The following is a 21,246-nucleotide window of genomic DNA, read 5'->3' as shown; positions in this document are numbered from 1 at the left end:
CTCCTTCTTTTCTCTCCTTCTTTTCTCTCCTTCTTTTCTCTCCTTCTTTTCTCTCCTTCTTTTCTCTCCTTCACCTTTCTGAAAGCATTCTGTGTAGTGCCCATTCATCCCACTGATGAGCTGCTGTTTCTCTAATATTCTAGCAGATGGCTTCTGGCTTTTTCAGTTTCTGCATCCTTAATAACTTGGCAGTGTCTGAGAAGACCTTTTCAGAAATTTCACGTAAATTTGTTATATGGCATATTTTACTTGCTTTTGTTAACCCTTCAATTTTTGTTGCAATCAGCTGTTGGATGTTGCACTTTGTGCTGATTAGAGACAAGGAAATGTACTATATGATGCAAAGATTTTCCCCAACATGAGCAAGATAGTTTTGTAACAGTTTTGTAGCTAAACTGGTTATGGGAAAATATACTATGAGTGACTGAGTACTCTGAAATGCAATGCTATAGTTTTTGGCCCTGTTAATCATGGACAGTGGGTAATCTAGTTGGAAGGACCTCTTTTTTAGTATGAAAAATGTATTTTCATCTCCTTCAGTGGTTTTGTAATATAATGCATATTGTTATCAAATTTTTTTTGTTGGCAAAATACGCTTTTTTGTACCAGATGACATTTTCAGACATTGATTTCTGTGCTTGTTCACTGCGGTGCAAAGGTCTTCTGTCACTGTATTTTTTTCAGTCTCCTCAGGCCTCCAGAAATGTGGGGAAGCAGCCAGTGTAACTTTTGTAAGCTTTCAGAGGGGACATCTTCACAGAATGATTCCCAAATATTGAGACATTGAGTAGCATGTTGAAAATAAATTCATTGTGTTGATTTCCAAAACTGTAGTGAGAAAGGATCGAATGCCAGCTACTGTTATCCTCATCGCAACTTACTGTCTTGTCTCTACCTACACTTGCTGAAATGGCATTTCACATTGTATATTGCTGATGTAATTTGAAGTTGCCTTTTCCAGAAAGTGTAGCATAGTACCTAAGTTTAGCCAGCCAGGCCTCTATGGCTAGTAATGCCTTGTGAGATGAATCCATGTTAAGTTGTTAAAGAGCTTGCAAAGAGCAAAAACCACCTCTGTGTTTGTCCAAACAAATACAAAATGGAAGTAATTTGGAATTAATAGTTATGTAATTGTGGATGATGTAGGTAATATGCATAGGTTGTTGATTAATCATAACTCCTTCTAATACAGACAGAAAAGTAAAAATTATGTATCCTTTTCTGAGCTGTGTTATTTATGGGTGGTGGTGTGTGAGTGTGTTTATATGTGCATGCACATATATAGTAAAATTAGTTAACTTTTTAATTTAGGCTTTTTTATTGCCACCTTCTGATGTATCTGCAACACGAAAAGTGGTTAAGGTGTATCGAAAGTGGATACTGCAAGAGAAACCTGTGTTCATGGAGGAGCCAGACAAAAAGGAAGACGGTCAGGATGCTGTTGTCAACTTGGAGGATTCATCAGTGCAAACGGATGGTAAACATGTATGGTATCAGTGTTGCTTACTTTATTCTGTTTGCATACATTATATGATTTAAATTTTAAACTCCCTTTGTAGATGAATAACAATTTGAAAAATGTGTGGAAAACCAAGATTAAAAAATGCTTTTATTTAAGGTCCAGACATTGAAATAAATATTGAGTGTTGAGTAGCTCTTACTGAGTGCAGGAAAACATTGCAGCTATTTTGAAAAATGTAATTTGTTGATTATTCCCTATCTAAACAAATAGGATAGCAAGAACTTAAGGGAAGAAATATTAATACATTCTGCAGTGTTAAAATTTACACTGTCTGTTGGGCTAGGATATGTAGGTCTGTTTCCTTTTGGTGGTAGTTACTTAAGAATTTGAAAATATCTACTAATTTGTGTATACTGGATGAAATATTTGGATTCAAATGCCTTAATCTAGGAAACTAAAGTGTAGATACAAATTCTGTGCATCATCTTTTTAGTATCCTATATTGAGCCATCAGTAGAAGTTGACTTTGACACTGTGAAGTTATTTAAAGGGAAGTTTTGTAGTACTGAGAAAGAGGATCAAGTTGTAAAAGCACAGTGAGAATTACAAGGTTTTGACAGATTATTTTTGTAGGGGATTTATAGTTTTGCCAGGCTTAAATTCAAATATTACTGCAATCAGTGACTACGATTGTGATATAAAATATTTTAAACAACATAGCTCTTGAAAGTTTTATGAAGCTTTAAATTTCATATACTGTCTGTTCAGAGATTAAGAAATAATAGACATGAATTCCTTGCTGAAATGAATGTAGGACATGACAGTTCCCCCTTTTTTTGCTTTTGACATTTTAAATGATTTTGAATAAATATGGACATACTCCTTTCTGCTTTGTCACTAACTAAATCATGTTTTTCAAAGCTTTCCTCTGACCATTCAGGACATAAGCGCTCATCCAGCTGGGGAAGAACATACTCCTTTACCAGTGCTGTTAGCAGAGGATGTATATTAGAAGACGAGGACAAAAATGTTAAAGCTGGTGCTCAAGCTGCGTTACAGGTGTGGTGTCTAGAAAGGAAACAAGGCTGTAACTTAAATAATCATGTAACTCACATTACAAATTATAGTATAGTACATAAGGAAAACAACTACCAGCAGTTGATGGTTTTTGTAAGATACAATTTGGACTTCATTTATAACTTTTAAAAAAATTAATATAAAACCATGTAACCATGTCTTAGAGCCAGATACCTGTTTTAAGACAGACAGTTCATTTTCTTTTCTACTGTGGGTGCTAGGAATTAATCAGAACTGTACATTTGCTTTCCTTGAACCTCATTTACTGGAAATATTGATGGTTCCTCAAGCATATAATGCCAGGAAATGAGTAGCTGGAGGAATGGTACTCTTACCTGACCAAATAGAAGGGATGCCCACAAAACCCATACTGTGCAGTGCACGACTTTGTTGGGTCTGAAATGCCACCTGACTTTTCACTAGAATGATGTAGAAAAATGAAGTTATAAGTAAAACATGAAACTTGCTCTAAGGAAAATGAAAGGTTTGACTGGAGGAGGAGAAGTATTTTATTTTAAGTCTTGACTTTTTTATTCCTGAAACTATGTAAACAGACTGTAAATGTCTGTTTTGAAGGTATTCTTGACAAACTCAGCGAATGTTTTCTTATTGGAACCATGCATTGAAGTCCCTGTGCTTCTGAAGGAGCAAGTTGATGCTTGCAAAGCAGTTCTGAGTATCTTTAGGCGCATGATAATGGAACTATCAATGAATAAAAAGACATGGTAAGCTTAATATATCCTGCATCATTTAAGAGAAAATTATGAATGTTTTAACTTTATGGGAGTATTATTGGGTTGGGGAAAGACTGGCTTTCTTGGGGATAGACCTTACTACGTAAATCACGCTTGCGACTGGCCTCTGAATTGATTTGTGAGATTGCAGGTTCTGCTGAGTCTACATCATGATACTATTTGACTTCAAGGTTCTGGCTGGTATTTCCATTCCTGACTTCACCTTCTCAAAAATTAGTTTTTACAGTCCACAACCAACTAAAGTTATTTTGCAAATGATCTGTGAAGTCTGAAGTGTGATCACATTCCTAATAAGTAAGGCTTACTGGAGAATTAAGAGGGCGTTTTGGTACGTGAAAATTAACGAGTACAATTAATAGAACGTGAACAATAAGTACAATTTTGTTTTGGAACCAGGGAACAGATGTTACAGATACTCCTTAGAATAACAGAAGCTGTGATGCAGAAGCCAAAAGAAAACCAAACAGAGGATACTTTCGCCCAAAGCATGTCGGGATTACTTTTCCGAGTGAGTGTTTGGGGTTTGCTTGGTTGGTTTTTATGTTGATTTTTCATGATAATTACCCCTAGTTTTAGTTAAGTACTATTGCATGGTACTATGAAATGTACTTGTAAAACATGAAAAAATTCTCCTTTGCAGTAATACAAGTAATTATCTTGTGAACTGTTCCTAACAGAGGGAGACAGATTGCAGGTGCAACAAGCAGTTGACTTGATCTGTTCTTCAGGACTCTATTAAAAACCATGGTAGAACAGGCAGGCACACAATCTTTTTGTGAGGTGTCTTCAATAAGTATCTGTAAAGTGTAAGCCTGATGTAACTATTTTCCTAGAAGTTCAGCTGGTGAGTCAGAACTGAGTCACACTGAATGAGATGAAAACATTTATACATTGTATTGTACTTTGCATGCTTAGCTACAGTATCTAGGTCTGAGTGTTGTCCTCCGCGTAGCTCAATCACTAGAATCATTCTGTAGGTATACGAGACAGTTCTTCATTCTATTATTATTTTTATACACAGCGTATTATTTCAGTTTACCAGAGAACATATAGACAACCCGAAACATACATTTTGGAATTTTTAGAATTCCATAGTCAGTAACTTTCACAATTATTTACCCACCAATTTCTGGGAGTGGTTTTTTTGATGAAAAATAGCTATGCATAATATCTGTGCATCATGAATAATCAATGCTAATATGGAGGTTGGTGTGCTGAATTCATCTTGACAGAAACACATGAACTGTCACTTGTTTCTTTTCTCTCAGACCCTCATTGTGGCTTGGATCAGAGCAAACCTGAGCGTTTACATTTCTCGGGAGCTGTGGGATGAGCTGCTCAGTGTTCTGTCTGCCCTGACAGACTGGGAGGAGCTCATAAATGAGTGGGCCAATATCATGGACTCTTTAACAGCAGTGCTAGCGAGAACTGTGTATGGGGTGGAAATGACAAACTTACCATTGGATAAGCTCAGTGAACAAAAGGAAAAAAAGCAGAGAGGAAAAGGTTAGTCTCTGTGCTTTAGTGCTTTTTGTATCAAACAAGTCAAATATTTAAGTTTAAACTTAAAAATTAATTTAATCTAACATTAAATACTAATTAATCTATTGTAAGAGCCTATTTAATCAAATGTGAAGTGCTTTGGATTTATGTATTCTCATCCTTCATTGTGGGAGGAAAGGTAATTGGGGTCAATAGAAGGTAGCTATTTAGCAGGTTTTAGTACGCACTCAAAATCAGTCTTTTCTGTGTAGCAGAAATGAAATGTAGTTTCCTGTGCTGTGGTCTGGCATAGACATCAATGTAAAAATTCTTTATTTTCATTAAACTTTATTCATTACAGTATTTTAGCTACATTTATGTGCCACCTTGCAATCGATGCACACAGTTGAAGTAGTGATTCTTTTTTAATAATAGTAAAGATTCTTCTATGTTGTTTAAAAGATTAATATTTTCCATGTCTGAGTGCTTGTAAATCCATTCATACTTTAGCAAAAATATGTGCCAAAGCATACAATGCTAGAGAATTTTGTTTTCTTTATCTCTAAGGTGGTATTTTAGAGCCTCAGAAGACAGCTGTAGTGGGAAGATCTTTTTCATTAAGTTGGAAAAGTCATCCTGAAGTTGTGGAACCAATGAGGTTCAGAAGTGCTACAACCTCTGGAGCCCCAGGAGTTGAGAAAGCAAGAAATATTGTTCGTCAGAGAGCAACAGGTTAGACAATAACTAAATGCTTATGTTCCCAAACACTCCGTAACACTTAAGTTTTAAATCTGCCTTTGAGTTGTGGCTGCTTCCAAAAGTCATGCAACTTAGTAATTAAATGCCTTAACAGAGATGTTGCGTACCTGTGTCTGGATGTCTTGATTGCTACCAGTATGAATGAAGAATCAAAGTATTTTGGAAAATTCTAAATATATGCTTTTAGATACATTACATTTAATTGCAAGTTAGTTATGTGCAAGTTATGTTTTTTGTAAAGTACAGTACATTCCTATTTTTATCAATTCATAAGAAAGCATTTATTAACATCAGTCAGATATATATATTGCTTCTGAACTTTTGTACAGCTAAGCTATTTACTGTGAGCACATGGTAAACCAGATATTTAATAAACAATTTCATCCTTTCTTATTCGCTTTATTTGCTTGCTTTTATTAGCATGATGAGGTATGCATAGCATCTCCTTTTCCTTTTTTCTCTCATGTTTACTTCTGGAAAGAGGAAAACAGGAGACGGGAGAACAGGGCTGAGGAATGATGGGGGAATGTCTGAGACCCCAGGCATTGAACTGATACCTGATTTTTCAAGTGTTTCAGCAGCCTGAATTTGATTTCTTTTTTACTTCATGATAGCATGTTTCTGTGTTCCAATTCAATGGGCTATGGATTAAAACCCTCTGTAGAAAATCTCCTGCTTTTGAGTAGGAGATATTTTGCTGCACAGCCTCCTTCCTCATTCATGACAGATTAGTTGTGTTTCTTACCAGGAGAATTTGAAGGTCATTTATTATGTTTTTGTGGCTACAGGCTTCATAACTAAGCCACAGTCTTCAGCTTAGATCACAAAACATTTTGGCAATGGAGTAAATTCATTCTTTGTCTGTTTTATTTTTAAATTCAGCAAGTTCTTATTTGTGCTCCAGTGGAGAGTTCTTTCTTCTGGTACAGTATTTCTCCCCTAGACTTTTCACCAGGGAAGTAGAGAGAACCTGGAAGTATTGATCAGCGAGGACTTTTCTTGGTTGTGTGTGTTCAAATTGAAGGAACTTCCTAACTTTAGTAAGAAAAGCTTATTTGGTGGCGAACAAGTAGGTTGTCAAGTAGGAGGCTGAACATGTGTAAAAAGCCCTTAGTTTCATTTTGTGTTTCATGGTCGTACAAAAAGAGAATTATTCTGGCTTTCATGGGATTGGTGATGATCAATTGCTCCCAAATCAGCATGTGCAAAAAAGTTTTATATTTGCATATGCGGTTATAACATAATTATTTCAAATATATAAAATGTATATCCCTTTTCTAATGTAAAATTATTTAGAAACACAAAACTTGGTTACTAAGCCTTCAGAGTTGTCATCCTTCAGAATGAAATGTAGCAGTCCCTAAGGTAATACAGAAGCCAGGGCTGTTCATGGGAGGACTTTATCAGTCAACATCTTGGGAAAAGTGTCTCCCACTGGGGGCTTCTTTTAAATCTCTAATATTCTCCCTCTTCCATTCAAAAACAAACCCCTAAATCAACATACAAATACCAGAGCATCTCCTGCTTCCAGGTAAGACTTTCTTTTGGTCTGCTGCTTGTATCTAGAGTTGTAAGAGTAAGAGCCAGAGTATTTTTGCAACAGCAGAAAATCTTTTGCCCACTACCCTACTTCTGAGTATTTTTGCTTCCTCATTCTTCCCCTCTATCTTCTAAGAGTTAGCATTGACATTGCTGTGTACAAGAAGAGAAACTGTACAGTGAATAAGATTCTTTTTTCCTAATAAATTTCCATTAGAGAATTCTGTAATTCAGCATAACTTTTAATAATACAATTGATGGTAAATTGCTGTTTTTTCTCTAAAGGATACTTCAAGCTTATGACAATTGCATATTAATCCATAAAATACCAAGTTTTTAATGATGTTAGACAGCTTCTAGAGCGTTAGCCACCTTGGAAAGTGTTTTCTGGTGGCCCTTCTTTTTCAAAGAAACAGTGAACCCATTTAAGTGTTGCTGTTTTGAAGAGAAATTCACCAAGGTTTGCATTCAGACTGCACTTATCTTCTACCTTCCCTTGTGGTGACTTAAGAACTCTAAAAGCTTTCACGTAACTTGCATTCCTTTCATCATCCTGTTCAGAAATGTGGAAAGCAGGGCTCAGTACCCCAAAACCAGAGTGCACAGGATAATACAGGGTGTAAGGAACTTCATCAAGTCTCGCCTCCTGCTCAAAGCAGGGTTAGCTGTCTGTCAGACCAGGGTACCTAGGGCTTTATCCAGTCTGGAGCTGTGTTGCCAAGTTTTAAAAGCAAAACCAGAGGCGGCTGTATTTTCAGATCAATTTTTGAGAAGCACAATATCCCACTTCTCAGATGAAAATGGATTGTTTTCAGCAGAGATGAATGAATGAAAGTGGTAGCTGTTTTTTTGGGGGAGCGCTGCTAGTAAAGGGGAATTTGAATAAGTTTTCCATTCTTTATTTTTGAGCTGTATGTACTGCTACAGATACTTCAATGAAAAGAAAAAAGGGTAAGTCGAATTAGCCCAGAGATAGGAATCATACACTGACAAAATGAAATACTCCATGTTGTGAAACTGCTGTGTTTCAGAAGCCACTGATCATTGCACTTTCAATGTGTGAGATAGTTGCACATTATTAACTTACAGCTTATAGGAAGTACTTCTGGGCTTAATGTTGTAAAACTATTTTTTTTTCCAAAAGCTTTGTGTTTCGTTGTATCATGACATTCAAAACCCAAAATATTTAATTATTTTTTCTGACATAATTATTGCTTTATTTTTTCCTGGAAGCTAAGCGAAGCCAGTCTATCAGCAACTGTGTTCATCTTTATGAGGCTTTGCCAGCTACTAAAAGTGTACCTCTTCTGCTTCACACTGTGAGCTCTCTTTTACCTGGTATCTCTTACACTTCTTGCTCTCACAGACTGTCAGGTACTGTACTTTAAAGTCATCTTTTATATAAATGTTCTTTGTATTTTTAAACTGCTGTCTGTCTACTCCCTTTCTGTCTAGTTGATTATTCTTTAGTGTGGAATGAGATGTTTTGCACTGGTTCTGTTTCCCATGCATTGGATCTGTTAAAAACATGGTGTTGAGTAATATTGGTAGCCATTAAGAGATGAGTAAGTTTAATAGGAGCATATCTTGTCCTTTTTCAGAGTTACAAAGGGTAGCAAAAAGTGGCTACTTCTAATGCTTTTTTGTTATTCTGTCATGGGGTTCATTGTCAAAATAAGTAACCTTTGCAGGGAAAAGGAGGACAGCAATATCCTTTCAAGGAGCTACCGTAGAAACTAGTCGAATGCTTGAATGTATGAGCTAGTGCAAGCAAAATATGCAGGCAAAGAAATGCAGCTGGTGGAGCTGTTTAATTTACAGAAGAAATCTCATTTAATCTGTGTTACACTCAGTTACAAACTGGTGCTTACAAATGTGGATTTTTTTTCTTCTAAAGAATTCTTCCTGTAATTATTGATTCCAGAAGCAAATTAAAAGATTTGTCTGTGCCTCTTAGTTCTCAGATAGTGTTTGATTTCTCTCAAAATGTTTGTAGTACTGCAAGCAATGCAGTTTTTGTTCATTTTAATATTAAAGACTACCATGAATTACAATTAGATTTATATTCCCTAGTAACTGAAGTAAAATTTATTTTGATTTCTTAATAAAGAAATCCCTTTATTCATGTTTACACTTTGAATTACTTTATTTATTAAAGGTTTCCAAGTAATTGTTAAAGTTTTAATACAGTGCAGACCAAATATACTGAGGACTAGGAATGCAAAAATTAAAGGCAGCAATCCAGATTTGGGCATTTTAGTGGTTATTTAGACTGAAGTGGGCGTATTTTTGCTAAAAAGTGTAGTAAATTTGTTTCCTGCTTTTGATACAGTCTTGTCCTGTGGAACTTGCTGTTGTGATAAATCTCGAACAAACCCCAAGCATACAACTTCTGAACTGAATTCTGTACTGGTACCAGACATAGGTGTGAAAAACAGGTGTAATAGCCTGAGAATACAAAGCTACTTTGTTGTAGGACGTTCATCCTATCACCTAGCCAAGAAGTGTTGGTGGAAGCAGTGAGATTTCTCTATCATGTTAGCAGACTTTATTTCTGTTGCCAGCAACTAAGTCTCTGAAAATAGGACTTTAACCTCCCACATTTGCTTCCTGGGAGGGATTTCTGACTCTTGAGCCCTAACCAGAGTCATTAGCTGCTGTAGCAAGAAAAGAAAAGTTTTGTATGTGGTGCATTATGGCTGTCTAGGGTTTCCTATTCTGTGAAATGTCTTTAGTGTTTTTTTATCTCGAGTTATCTTAAGCTGTAACACTGAAATTGTTCTAGCTAGTGAATTTAATTTATTATTTTATTTTATTGCTTTCTGTAAAACATTTAAAGTCAACAGTGATACTTTGAGGTCAGTAAATACCAGAACAGTTAGGTTTTTGTACATCTGTATTTGTGAGATAATTTTCTGAAATACACGCAATGTTTATTAAGTATTTAAGTATTATTTAAACTCACTTGGTAGTGTAGATTGAGTGAACTAAGCATACTCTCCTCCTGCAGGCTGTGGCTGCAAACTGTGTATATTGGTCTGTAATCTTGTACCCCAAGGGGCTCTGCTTCTTGCTCATTTCTGAGTAGGTGTAAGCCTCAATGTCAGTGCCTGTGGAGCAGATGGGAAGCAGAGCAGAGGAAAGGAGACAAGAGGAGGAGAGTAGAAAGCTGGTCAATTTTAATAATGTGCATATTATGTAACAATATGCTGAAAGAAATCTGGAAGGCTTACTAATTCAGCCCATGTTCTTTATTGAAAAAAAGAAATTCAAGGGTTCTCATAAGAGTTGCTACAGCAGCATTTTTCATAATTTTTTAAAAAAGGAAAATAGCATTGGCTGTGCAGATCGAACACCTTGTACAGTCTGCTGGTGGTTTGGTTGGGTCAGCTTTGGTAGGGGGTGTGGATCAGCTCTCTGACAGCTTTCCAGGGAAAGAGTTAGCAATTAGCTTGGGTATGGTAGGTGGCATTAACCAGTGTTGTGGCCATAGCTGAAAGTGCTGCTACTGAATGGGAACATACTTGATCCCAAGTGTTACTGTCTATCCCCACCCACGGCCCAATGCTAAGAGAAGTGCATTTCTAAAAGCATTGTGTTGCTAGCTAATCTCAAGAGTTCCTGTTGCTTCTTCCCCAGTATGTCAGTTTACTTTGTCACTTGAATTTTCATGCCTCTCCTCTCTTTTTATGTCTCATTTGCAGTTACAGCAAAAAAGCTGGATGATTCAGTTTGTCCTCACAAACTAAGCCCGAATCATATGTAGCTCAGATCTTTTTTTACTCCGTTTGAATTTTTGCCTTTTTTATTCTCCCTTTCCCCTCTTTATGGAAAAAAAAGTCAGTAAGCACAGCCATCTTTTCTGCACTATGCATTTATAGTAGTTTTGCTGCACCTCCTCTATTATTTCTGTTTCCGGAACAAACAGGGTCTAGTCTGGGTCTCTAGCACTGAAAAACATAGCTTTATTCACATGACATCCTCCTACCCTTCCTTGTGCACTCTGAACCCCCAAAGTAATTTCTGTCCTTTTTCTAGACTTTTTACCACTTACACAGCTCATACATCTCTCTCTAAAATTTACAGTTTTTCTAAGGATATTTTATAAAACTTCAATTGTAACTTCTGTAAGTAGGAGTTGCATTCTAGCTTGGTAGCCTGGGAGTTCTAAGTATTTGAATGTGTCACTTTTTCATATAGCTTTCTTAGGTAAGGAATTCACACATTTACATAATTCTGCAGTGATGCAAATAATTTTGTGTTCTAATTAAATCAACAGAAGTTGAAGAATCTCAACAGCTGGAAAATTCAACAGGCCTATTTGCAGACCAAGAGCAGCAGCTAACTCGAAGTAGCAGCACTTCAGATATTACGGATCAGTTTCCATCTGATTTTTTTCAAGGTAATTTTGATAAAATACAGTGATACTGTACTTCTGAAGAAAAAGTGTTGAGACTTGTTCAGCCTCATAAATGCTGCTTTTATCTATTTTGGTTTCCACCTCTGTTCTAAAATGTTTTTTATCTTGTTTTCTAAGTAAATATATTGTTGGTATCTTGTTGAAAGAACTATTTTAAAGAAGTTACAGACCACAAATGCAGCACATGACCTTTTATAAAGTGGGGCAGTTAAAAATGAAACCTTTGAATGTATGCATTTTGTGTAACTTTTAAACATTTTTATTATCTGGCTTGCTTTTAAATTTTGTGTATTCAAGTTAACAGTTCTACTGCTGTTCCTATTGTGCAAATATGTTACGCTTACAAAGGATTTTTCAAAACATCTTGTGTTCTATTTTAATGTTGCATTAATTTACTTAGCTATAAATATAAGTGTACATGTAAACATAACTGAAATTTCCATATGATTTGATATATACTTTGGTCCCACAAATGTCTATATTTCTTGTTTACTTTCTAAAATTTCTAGGTAAAAAGACTGGAAGTTCTCATAATTTAACTCCTTCAGACTCCAGATCAGTTCAGGAAAATAAGGGATATACAAAGAAGGAACATGAAGCTGAGCAAGTAAGGCAAAATAGAAAGTGATGATTAATAAGATTCTAGCAATGTTTTATTTGTAATCACATGCCTTTTAGTGTTTAGAAACTAGCAACTGAAAGTGTGAAAAATCATTGATCACATTTCTAGTACGGAATCTGGAATTGAGTGGCAGGTTTTCATTATGCTATTTGGTATGATCATTCTGTGTCTCCTGATCTTGCCAGTTGCTTATGCAGTTTTATGTAATTGGCTATATTCTAGTTTTATAGAAGACTTTTGTGCTTTTTTTATATACTAAATATAAACAAGAAGTTTGTAACTCTTTAAATATAAATAATTCATGGCTATTATAGAGCTACAGTACACTGGAATAAATGTTTGATGGTTTAAAGTACTGGGGGAAATGCTTTCCTTCAGCACAATTTGTATCACCAGCTATGTATAGCAGATGTTTGTGTAAGTTAAGGTTAGGACAGGCAAGCTTCATAAAATTTTAATGCAACTTTTGACTAACGGTAGAAATAATAAATGACTGAGGCTGATCATGATTGTGGAAGTACAATGTAGTACAGCATGGAGGACTTCAAGCTGAATCGCAGCTTTGGACCTTGGCTCTCCCATATGTCTAGAATTAAAGTACACTTAGCTCTAGAAAGGAGAGACCAGACATTTTCTGCAGAGTGCTTTCATTAATTGCTTCAGGAATAACGAAGTGTCTCAAAAAGGAAGGAAAACCTGGTCTGCTTTGTATGGTAGAGGGGAGAGGGAGAGAAGTAAGCTCAGTAGTTGGGGGAATTAAAAGATAACCTGGCTCTTCATTCTATTTTAGTGGTATGTGTTATAAAATACTCATTAGCATACACTGCCAGGCTGCTACCAATGTTGCACTTTCACCCTTTTTGCAAGTGGAAGCTGGAGTTTGACTATATATTCACTACATAACTTGCTAATGTACCATGTGAACCAGTTTGACTTCATATCACAACCCACTGAAATATTGTCATCAGTGATCACTAAGAGCCAGATTTGCCAGGGAAGATAGACCACTCTACAATCTATCAGGCAGCACAAGCAAACATGTATTTCTTGTAAAGGATTGTCAATTCTCTCCGTGTTAAAAAAAAAAAAAAAAAAAAGTTAGATAATATAGTAATAATTTCTACAAGCCAGTTGTCTCTTTGGTGGCAATAATTTGTTTTCTCATATTGTCGTGGTTTAACACCAGCCAGGTACTAAGCACCATGCAGCCGCTTGCTCACTTTCCCCCTACTCAGTGGGATGGGAGAGAGAATTGGAAAAAAAAAAGTGAAACTCTTGGGTTGAGATAAGAACAGTTTAATAGAACAGAAAGGAAGAAACTAATAATAGCAACAACAACAATAATAATAGAAATAAAAGGTTTGGAATATACAAGTGATGCCCAATGCAATTGCTTACCACCTGCTGACCTATTAGTCCCTGAGTAGGGACTTGCCCCCCAGGACAACTCCTTCCAGTTCATACACTAGATGTGATGTCCCATGGTATGGAATATCCTGTTGCCCACTTTGGGTCAGGTGCCCTGACTGTGTCCTGTGCCAACTTCTTGTGCCCCTTCAGCCTTCTTGCTGGCTGGGCATGAAAAGCTGAGAAATCCTTGACTTGGTCTAAACACTGCTGAGCCACAACTGAAAACATCAGTGTGTTATCAACATTCTTCTCACACTGAACCCAAACATATCACTATACCAGCTAGTAGGAAGACAATTAACTCTATCCCAGCCAAAACCAGGACACAGCTATATGCAGAAAAAACAAATGGATTAATGTCTGGCCAGTGGATCAGAAATTGCTTCAAGAAATTTATTTAAAAAATAGTAATACTAATAATTGCAAATACCAAAATGGAATTTCAGAAATGTTAACTGAATTGAGGAATTTTAGAGTAGAGATTCCTTCAGCAGTTAGATCTAGTATGCTCCTAGGGGTAAGGCGCTGGGGCTTTTTGTTCGATATTTGCAATGGAAAACATATTCTATTTTTCTGACAGAAATTAAGTTTTGCTGTTATAGATGACATGGAGTTGCAAGAAATGTGAATTTGAAGGTGATCTGCCAGATGTAAAGAACAACAATTATGCTTAGGGACAGAGCAGTATCATCTAGAAGCAGAAAATGGTCTGAAGGGTTTTCAGCAAGTAGGCTAAAAATCCATTTGGCAAAGGAGGAGGAGGTAAACAAAAGATCAGGTGTCTTTGTGTGGGTTGTTTTGCAACACAATAGTGCCCCAACGTAAGAGATGACTACTAATTTCTTCCTGAAAGAAAGGTACTGAATGATTCCAGATTTGTGGAAAAACGTAAGTAAAAAGTCCTGCTTGTTGGTATAAAATGGAATTTAAGAAAGGGAGGATAAAGACTGAAATTGAAAGCATGATGGTTTCCTTAAGACATGTAAAGATATTTGGGTAGTCTAAATATTCATGAAAATATCTTGACTGAGTTGTAATTAATTTCTACTAACTGTGTGTATCTCAAATTTGCTAAAATATGATTTAGTTCTCAAAACTGTAATAAGCTGAGATTAATTTTTTTTCTCCAAAGGTACTAGTACGAAGAAGCAGTAGTACAGCTGAATTAGATTTGAAAGTAGACTTGCAGCAATCACATGGAAATCATAGAGAGAGAGAAAAAAGTGAGTTTCAAATAATACAGTATTTTTCTTAAGTGTAGCAGTTGAAATCAGTGTCATAATTTCATCTTGTTACAGATATATTAGACACTTTTCTCATAATGCTTTGCTCGTGTAGTCTTTAAAAAGGGTTTGTGATCTTGATTAATATTCTTCTTGCTTTAGGTGAAAGCGTTAGCAGCGACACATCCAATGGCTATAATAATGAAGTAGAGATTGCACTTATCCCCTGGCAAGCTTCTGAAGAAGACCATGAAGTTAATGCATCAGCAGATGTTTCTGTGGATCCTGATGCACCTCGCTGGCTTCAGCTTAGTCCTTCAGATACTGCAAATTTAACAGGTACCGTACTTCAGAAAATGTATTTACTATTTTAGATTTTTGTCTCAAAAAAGGGAGTTTAGGCAGTTCAGTTTGCTTATAAAAAGTATGTTTTGTTTGGCATATATCACGAAGTTCTGTTTATAATGCTCATTCAAAAATGAGGTTTGAATGCCCAGAGTGAATTTGGATAATCAAATGAAAGCTGATACAGGTGCCAATCAATTGTGATCCAGAAAATGATCATACAGTTGAAAATAATTGGGTTGCTTATTGTGTCAAATTACTACTAATCAGCTGAGTCATGATAGCTGATCACTTGTGCTTTCTTAGCCTGCCCCAGTGTTCAAGTAAAATAAATTAATTTATATTTTAAGTTAATTGGTTTTATTTCATAGCAGAATGGTCTAAGGAAATTGCTTACTATATATTTTGACTGGTAGGAAATAACTGGTTAATTCATGATAACTTCCCTCACCTTAATCCTGTTACCCTCCTTATTTATACACAATGTCTGTACTCCAGTAGGATGTCATAAGTGGCATTCTCAGAAGAGTTAATTTGGAAGTAAAAGTCCTTTACCTTTTTATTTTATTTATAGTATCTTAAACATATACAACAATCATGATTATTTATTGAAATATTTTGATTCTTTGCAATTTGTAAAGGTACCTTCCCATCTAATAATGTAAGACAGATGTTATTTCAGTAACTATCTTATAGGCTGTTTTTGCTAACATACATAGTTTCAAGGATATTTTTTTCATATTCACTTTATCTTTGAAATATCTCTAAATTAATGAGCCAGCACACCTACAGTTCAACAGTTCAGACTGCTGTTGTATAGAAGGCAGCATGTGATACAGTACATGGTAAGGATTATTATGTATGATAAATTCATTGCTTTCTTCATGTCTATGATGCAAAGATTGCTTCTTTGTTGTGAAGAAAGAGAAAGAATTACATAAAATAACCTGAAAGGTAACATAGACTAAAAAGAAAAATGGGGTAAGAAATGTATAATTGCCCAACAGAGCAAATGTGCCCTTAACTGCATTTCTGGTTCTCACCCAAGTCACAAAACTTTGTTTTGCAGTTTAAACGTCTATGGTGTAAGGCAGAAAACATAACTGATGCGCCACCACTGAACAGCATAGATGCAATTTCCCTGATGATAGATCTGTTGAAGGTCCCTCTAATGTGCTTAATAACTAACATCTGTTTTAATGCTTTGGGAATTCATAATGCTACAACAAATACAACAAAGCAAAAAAAAGAAAAAAAAAAATCCCAAAAGCTTTTTTTAAAATAAATTCAAGTAAACAAAAACATCTAAAATGGCTTTTATTTTGCTAACTTTCTTTGGTCCCTGGAAGGACACAAGTAATTTCCCTCTGCCTGCATAGAGGTTTCCTGCAACTTTCCTCAAAACATTGGCTGCTGAGCACTGCAGGGTGCCACGCTGGACCATAGGTCTGATTCTGCCTGCAGGCAGGCTGCTACGCAGCTTTCCCTGGTCTGATAGAAGATAATGTAACAGCTTTTGTCATTAAAATTTGCACTTCAATATGGAATTTTTCTTTTATTGTTTAAGCATATTAATTCCATTATCCTGACAGTCTTCACAAAACCCAGCTTTCTTTCTCAGTTTGCATACTGCCATCTCAGAAACTGCTTCTGGATAAATAACAATGCCTGAGCATATCTTCCATCACTAGTAGTGCATACTTTTTAGTTCCTTTGTTCAGTTCCATTTCCAGGTCATTTTACACTGTGTGATATTAAAAAAGAAAGGACTTTTAGAAATAGTAATATTACCTGTAGAAGCCAGTTATTGATTGAATAAATCTCTCAGAGTACACGAGTGTTCCATATAACTGCATTTTCCTCCCTGCTAAAAAAAAAAAAGTCTTGAGTGGGGGCAGTCAGTCTGATATAAAACTGATCTATAGCTGTGTCATCTCTATGTGGAAGGCCCTTTAGCCTACATTTTCTGCCATTTTTTTCTTTGAATCGTGTGCTAGCTTGAGCAATGAAAAAGATGATTTGGTGGGAGAGAATACTTTTGGGATGAAAGATGGTTAGGAAGGGTAATGTTCCTATTTTATTGACAGTGCATTTCTAATTCATGGAAATTAAACTTTTTAAAATTTACAGACAGTAGCGAATTCCTTGCTGATGACTGCAGTATAATTGCTGGTGGAAGCCTTATTGGTTGGCATCCTGATTCTGCTGCTGTGCTATGGAGGAGGATCTTGGGAATTCTTGGAGATGTGAACAACATACAGTCACCTAAAATCCATGCAAAAGTTTTTGGGTATCTTTATGAGTTGTGGTATAAACTTGCAAAGGTATCGTATATGATGTTTACATCTAATTACAATGATTTTTCTTTTCTTGTAAAGTATTGGCATCTGGAACACAAGCATGAGATTTGGAGGATTCTGCCGTAAAGATAGATAATCTTGTTTGATTTCTAGTAGGTATCCCTAATAGAGAATGTTCCTGTTCCATGACAAGAAAACTTAGATTGGTTAATTTAAATGGGGTGAGGGAACAGTAGCAAGGAAAATAGAAGTATAGAATAGAATACCGCAAACATTGGTATTTGGTGTAAAAGCCCATGGTGTGACCTCAAATGGTAATATTTGCTTAGACTGTGGGGAAGCACTGTAGAATAAGCTTTCCTGGTAGTTTTACCTTAGACTATAGTACAGGGTGTAGTGCCTTTAAAGTAAATAAAATGAAAAAGTAATAATATGAAATAGTTTATTAATGCTCTTTATCAGTTTTATTAACTCTCTTCTTTTAAAAATATTAGATACGGGACAACCTTGCTATAAGTGTGGACAATCAGTCTACTCCTTCTCCTCCTGTCTTGATTCCTCCTCTCAGAATATTTGCATCATGGTTGTTCAAGGTAAGTTATTTGTAAAATTTTCACACATTAGTATTTTCTTCTATATCAGTACAGAATTCATGTATGTTAGTTGTATTATTTTTAATTTTTATGATCACTGCTGTCTAAGATGATGAAATACCTTCAAACAGCTATTTGGACTTGAATCTGTTTTAATAAATACATGAAACAGATTTGCTTTATGTTAAATCTGCTGAAGATACAGTTTTGCATTAGCTGGCTACTAGAAAAAAAGTAATAATGCAAGGTTTTTGCTCTTTTCAGGCAACCACCCTGCCAAATGAATATAAGGAAGGCAAACTTCAGGCATACAGGCTGATCTGTGCTATGATGACTAGGCGTCAAGATGTTCTGCCAAATTCTGATTTCCTGGTTCATTTTTATTTTGTGATGCACCTTGGCTTAACAAGTGAAGACCAGGTACAAGCTTTACCTGATAAAAAAATTAATTTATTACTGTGTGCTGATGGAAATGTCCGTAATTTTATATTTGAAGATCTGAAGCAGAAAGGAAGCAATGCTTTGCGACAATTGTTGCATGAAATTATCCTGTGTAGCCTAGTCTGTACTCTCTTTAGATAACGTAGTCTGAACTTTCTCATTGCTCTCCCACTTATAAATTTTTAAACAATAGCTACTTACTTGTGACTTACTGTCACAACTGTATCACAGACATTTGGTATTTCTTTCTTAGTTTCCTGACGTTTCTGAGGAATAATGTGTGATGAGTTTCTGTCCACCTGCATTGCACAGTTAGTAGTTGGGTCAAGCTGGTCACGTTAAAAATGTTCAAACACTCAGTTGATGTTAAGTCTTGAGACAAACTGTGTGTTTGACCAGTATGTTTAAACTTTTGGTTCTGCCGAAGCAGGGGCCTCATGTGTCCCAACGGCCCTACCACATTCCTGTATGAACTGTGATGCTGTGAAGTCACTGCTTCCAGAGCAGCTGCTGGAGTTGGTTTGTTATTCGCATTATATACACCTTCAGGGAGATAGCAGCTACTCCCAGCTCGTGTTACAGATGTTTTTACCTTCTATCACTAGTTAAAATGCTAGACGCGATCTTTGTCAAAGGAGGGGCTGTGAAGAGCTTTGTGTTTATTTATGAACAGCGTCTGCTCTCAGCATGCCCCTTTGAATGCCCTATGCCCTTGCTTGCAAGGGCATCCTCAAAAATTGCAATTAATGTTCTTCTCTCCAGACTTTTCCCCTTCAAGATTAGTCCTTCGGGGGTGTTTAAAACTGTCATACCAGCTCTTTTTAGCTGGTGCAAAAGGGACTGGAGGCAGAACTGAGGCAGAACGTTATCTTATCACTGTAACCAAGAGGTGCTGCCAAAACATTCCATTTCTGTGCATAAGTGTTGTTTCTAGGTCCTTGTTTCCTGGATTGGCCTAAATAATAAAGTATTCAGTGGGAGATGAGGAAAATACTTAATCTACTGAGATGTAAGAAGATTACTGGGCCACAGAAATGGCTAAATACTCATAAAAACTATAGGAAATAGAGACAAAATAGAGAATATCTAAAAACATATCCATGTTTTTGTAGCTGTAGGAGTGAGTTTTCTTCCTGAAAACATCCTAATGAAAGCAATGGCTAGAGCTGTGCTGTGGATGCCAGCAGAGGGCACACAGACCCCTTCATAAGTCCTGTAGTGGTCACTTCTGCTTCTGAGAGTTATTTCTGTTGCCTCTGCTAAGCCAGCAGGAAGAGACTTGCACAGGTTTGGTTATTTCTGAGGTGAGAGAAATAACAAATTTTTACCAAACTCTTGCCCTCTGTTTCTCGATTCCCCTCCTGAAAAGTTAGAGCATTTGGAAAATCTTCCTTTTAAATAGATAACAAAGGAAAAAAAAAAAGAAAGAAAAGAATAGAATGGAGAGGGTTTTCTTCTGGAAAAACCTAAGAGTCCTGGCTGCTGCTGAAATTTAGAAAATAACATAACCACCTGCCATTTATAAAGCACAAATGGGGAAAAATAAAAGTGTAGTGGGAACTCCCCTTTTTGCCACTCTCAACATGTTACCTAAGAGTAATGAAGAGCTTGTTAACTCTTTCATTTCACTAATGCCATTCAGATTTGACAGTTTACCATTGCTTGGTGTACAAAGTAACTTCATTCCATTCCCCTACAAAAAAAAAGACTGTGATGACACCCACTATGATCAGACCCCCTGAATTTTAAAAACCACACAGCATTAAATCCTCTCACATAAAACACACAAGAAACTTAAAAGCCTGATGTAGACCAGATTTTAAAAAAAATAATACTCACTTTTATGTTTGGGAAAACAGGACTCTTAAATCAGTATAGCAGCCACTGCCAACACAGGGCCTAGGGATGGAAAAAAACCAGTAATTTTAAGACTTAAGTTGTTTTCATCTATACGTTTCCATGAAATGGCCAGATTTTCAGAGGTGTTAGCTGTTAGCAGTTTCTTTTTTCTAAGCTGAAAGGTGCTCTATTTTTTGAAATCTGACTGCTTCCTGGAGAACCGTTTCCTACATAGAAACTGGGAGATTTTTAAAATGTGGGATCGGTTATTGAACTTTTTCTCACCCCACTTATTGCACTTTGGTGTTAATAACGGTTCCACAGATTTTAAGCTTCTTGCTGCTGTGCACATTGGATTTCAGTCCTTGTGCAGAGTTATAATGTAGAAGTTAAAGATGAAGTGAAGACTGCGTAATGAAGGCAGACCCCACATTTCACATCATTCCAGGGTTTCCCAGATACTTTGCACGCTGATGCTGCTCTTTTGTTCTTCCTTGCCTTGCTCGGTTTTGCTTTTTTTGCCTCTTGGTGGCACACTTGACCACAAGTTTTCTCTTGTGTTGCTGTCCTTCCAGTTTTGCTTTCCTTAGCTATGAAACTGGTGGAGGTGTTGGCTCATGGTGCTTTGGAGCTTGGATTCTCATGCAATGTGTTGATATGAAGCACAATCCTTATACGTATTTCCAGTATGATTGGCGTCAAGGTGCTTGATGGGTGTTGAGACTAGTCAGACAATTTGCATGCTGAGGGTAACTACAAATGCAGGAATGATACGTGCAAACCATAGTAAAGTATAAAGTGTACATTGCGAAGCACTTTGCTGTCACAGGATTTCACAGCTTCCTGTAACAAACAAGATGATGTACAATGACCACAACACAGTACCGGTACTGATTTTGTGATTTTTGTACTTCTTGGTATATGCTGTTACCCGATAAACTTCTTATAAAGAGGGTGTGATATCATGGGGCACAAGGAT

General features: G+C 36.3%; 1 protein-coding gene across 7 annotated transcripts in view; it reads left to right on the top strand.

The window, feature by feature from the left end:
- Positions 1-21,246, top strand: part of RALGAPA2 (Ral GTPase activating protein catalytic subunit alpha 2) — a 136,429-nt gene that overhangs the window by 31,495 nt on the left and 83,688 nt on the right. For 5 of the 7 annotated variants that reach the window (XM_049801110.1, XM_049801109.1, XM_049801112.1 and 2 more), the window contains exons 11-24: positions 1,312-1,485; positions 2,384-2,521; positions 3,116-3,264; positions 3,691-3,802; positions 4,563-4,800; positions 5,344-5,508; positions 8,308-8,448; positions 11,354-11,476; positions 12,004-12,101; positions 14,659-14,749; positions 14,912-15,088; positions 17,225-17,418; positions 17,889-17,987; positions 18,252-18,407. In XM_049801110.1, coding sequence (XP_049657067.1) covers positions 1,312-1,485; positions 2,384-2,521; positions 3,116-3,264; positions 3,691-3,802; positions 4,563-4,800; positions 5,344-5,508; positions 8,308-8,448; positions 11,354-11,476; positions 12,004-12,101; positions 14,659-14,749; positions 14,912-15,088; positions 17,225-17,418; positions 17,889-17,987; positions 18,252-18,407 — 2,055 coding nt within the window. The remainder of the gene's footprint in view (positions 1-1,311; positions 1,486-2,383; positions 2,522-3,115; positions 3,265-3,690; positions 3,803-4,562; positions 4,801-5,343; positions 5,509-8,307; positions 8,449-11,353; positions 11,477-12,003; positions 12,102-14,658; positions 14,750-14,911; positions 15,089-17,224; positions 17,419-17,888; positions 17,988-18,251; positions 18,408-21,246) is intronic. The other 2 variants (XM_049801114.1, XM_049801111.1) reach the window with 1 other exon arrangement.

The sequence above is a fragment of the Accipiter gentilis genome, chromosome 5 (assembly GCF_929443795.1).
Source record: "Accipiter gentilis chromosome 5, bAccGen1.1, whole genome shotgun sequence".
NCBI classification, from domain to species: domain Eukaryota; kingdom Metazoa; phylum Chordata; class Aves; order Accipitriformes; family Accipitridae; genus Astur; species Astur gentilis.
Note: the sequence above shows the minus strand (reverse complement) of the source record. Positions and strands in the feature narration are given on the sequence as shown.